Raw genomic sequence first — 2532 nt, 5'->3', positions numbered from 1 at the left:
ATGCAAGCTCAAGAGCTACCACAAGAACCGTGGGCAGACATCTCCATGGACTTTGTTACAGGCCTACCAGTCTCAAGAGACCCTGCAACCAAGGTCGCATACGACGCGATACTAGTTGTAGTGGACAGGTTCACTAAACAAGCCGAGTACATACTATTTAGAAAGAACTATACAGCAGTGGATCTTGCACATATCATTAACGACAGAATCATTCGACACTACGGAATACCAAAGACAATTATTAGTGACAGAGACAAGCTCTTTATATTAAACTTTTGGATGACACTACTAGCTGCGATAGGCACGAAGCGTAAGCTATCAACAGCGTATCACCTATAAACGGACGGACAAACAGAAAGAACGAACAGAACCATGAAAACATACCTCAGGATCTATGTCAACTATCAGCAAGACAATTGGGTATAATTACTACCCATGGCACAGATGGCCTACAACAACAAAGTATCGGAATTAACAGGAAAAACACCGTTTTACGCAAACCACGGGAGACACCTAAATCTCTTTACTAGAACATATCTAAGTTAGAAAACAGAAGCAGCTATAGTCACAGCTGAAGAACTGAAGAAAACACACGAAGAACTCCGAGAAGCACTCGAGAAAGCTTAGCGATAGAGCATTTTATATGTCAATAAGAAACGAAAAATGGCACCTTAGCTAAAGAAGGGGGATAGAGTATACCTACTCACAAAAAATCTTCGAACAAAACGACTAAGCAAAGGACTAGATCACACCAAGGTTGGACCATTTTTGATTCTCGATTAGAAAGGACTAGTAACATACACACTCGATCTACCACCAGATGCGAAGATACACCCAAGATTCTATATCAGCCTATTAGAACTAGCAGACCCCGAAACGCCACTACAAAAAACATTTCACTACGAACCTGAAGAAGAAAACGAATTCGAAATCGAGGAAATTCTCGCACACCGCGCGACGAACCAAGGAATGGAATACCTAATCAAATGGTTAGGATACCCCAACAGCGAAAACACATGGGAACCTAGAACCAACCTTACGAACTGCCACCAGAAACTGGCACAGTATCACCAACAGCTTCAGCAAACCCAGGATCGCCCTCGAGGAAAGTAGGCATAAAGACACTCCAATCCAAAGCAGGAGTACCAGGCATAAGACCACCCTCCAAGGTCGCTACCTCCTTATTCGCCCACTCCATTGCCTCCAAGGCCTCGATGTCATCCACAAACTTGCCTGCATCGTCAACCCACTTTTGTTCACGACGCTTTAGGATTTTCCTTTGTTGACGAAGACGATCTTTCTTGCGACGAGCCGCTACTAGCGCCTCTAGAGCTGCAGCCTCCGCTGCATCCGCTTCAGACTCTTGCTGATCAAGGCGTGCAATTTCTTGATCCAATTTTTCGAAATTCGGAACCGGAATCTCCACCGGCACGCACGACTCGACACCATTACGATAACAATTCCTACACTCCTTTTTTAACGACGACATTCGGCATTCTAAATTCTTCTTTGCGCAGTACTGACAGGACACCATCGCGATAATACTAGTTTGGTTAATTCGGTCACCGACGGAATAACGATAAGCAGTAGTTCTGGAAACCATGACAGTTAGCTCATGAGGACATGAAGCCAGGAAGGGGAGGATAGTGTTACGAACCTGAGGAAGGGACATAGCGCAAGATATGGAAAGAAGGAAGGAAGCAGCCCATGTCAAGACCTCTTTTATTGACCATGGCAAAGTAGCCAATGACGCAAGTGCGGACCCCACGTTCCATACGCTTGGCGGAACGCCACCACGAAACAAGTCACGTGTGTTCCGCATGTTCCACGTTGTTGCGCAAAGTTCCACGCACGGAACATCATGAAACCATATGGAACATATGGAACATACAGGTATATAGGAATAGGCATCGAACCCTTATGGCTCGATGTGTTCAACTTAAGTTACGAGTACAAGTACAATACAGACATTATACTTGCAGAGACACTGTTCATATCACCCTGTTGCTTCATCCGCGAAAACTAACCCAAGAAGAGTTTTAACACCAGAAGTCTTATATTACTTCCACTTAAGATTCATACTCTTAACAGTTAGGTGGGCGGGGTATTTAGTTTTTCAAGGCGTCTAACTTTCTCTCTTAGTTCTTTAGAGACGTTAGATAGAAAGGAGATTTAGTCTCCTAGAATTGTAGAGTTTTTCTTGTTTACTTTGCTATTCTCTATAAAGTCTCTAAAGACTTCTATAAGGTCTAGTAAACTAGTTTGCCTAGTAGAGTTGTTTTTAGCTAGGTTAGTGTAACGGGCTGAACGCCCTTTGGATAGCTCCTCGATGGAATCTCGGGCCAAGCTGCGCGCGCACCATCTGAACTACGTTCAGACCGAGCAGCGCTCAGACAACGCGCTTAGATACTCCGGCATAACCTTTCTCTAATAAGTAAATAAACACCACGTAAGCAGAGTAGATAGCTCCTTATCGAATACAACCTCTTGTATACCTCGCGATTGCTCCCTAGAGCGCAGCCCCTTACATTT

At 44.3% G+C, this 2532-nt stretch overlaps 1 protein-coding gene across 1 annotated transcript; it reads right to left on the bottom strand.

Annotated features, from left to right (window-relative positions):
• Positions 1-1036: 1036 nt before the first annotated feature.
• Positions 1037-1489, bottom strand: SETTUDRAFT_28681 (uncharacterized protein; the record flags this gene model as incomplete). Its single annotated transcript, XM_008027906.1, has 1 exon — positions 1037-1489. One exon carries the CDS (start codon positions 1487-1489, stop codon positions 1037-1039), a length of 453 nt encoding a protein of 150 aa, XP_008026097.1.
• Positions 1490-2532: the final 1043 nt, after the last annotated feature.

Source organism: Exserohilum turcica, assembly GCF_000359705.1.
Source record: "Exserohilum turcica Et28A unplaced genomic scaffold SETTUscaffold_21, whole genome shotgun sequence".
NCBI classification, from domain to species: Eukaryota; Fungi; Ascomycota; class Dothideomycetes; order Pleosporales; family Pleosporaceae; genus Exserohilum; species Exserohilum turcicum.
This window is presented reverse-complemented; position numbering and strand designations above follow the sequence as displayed.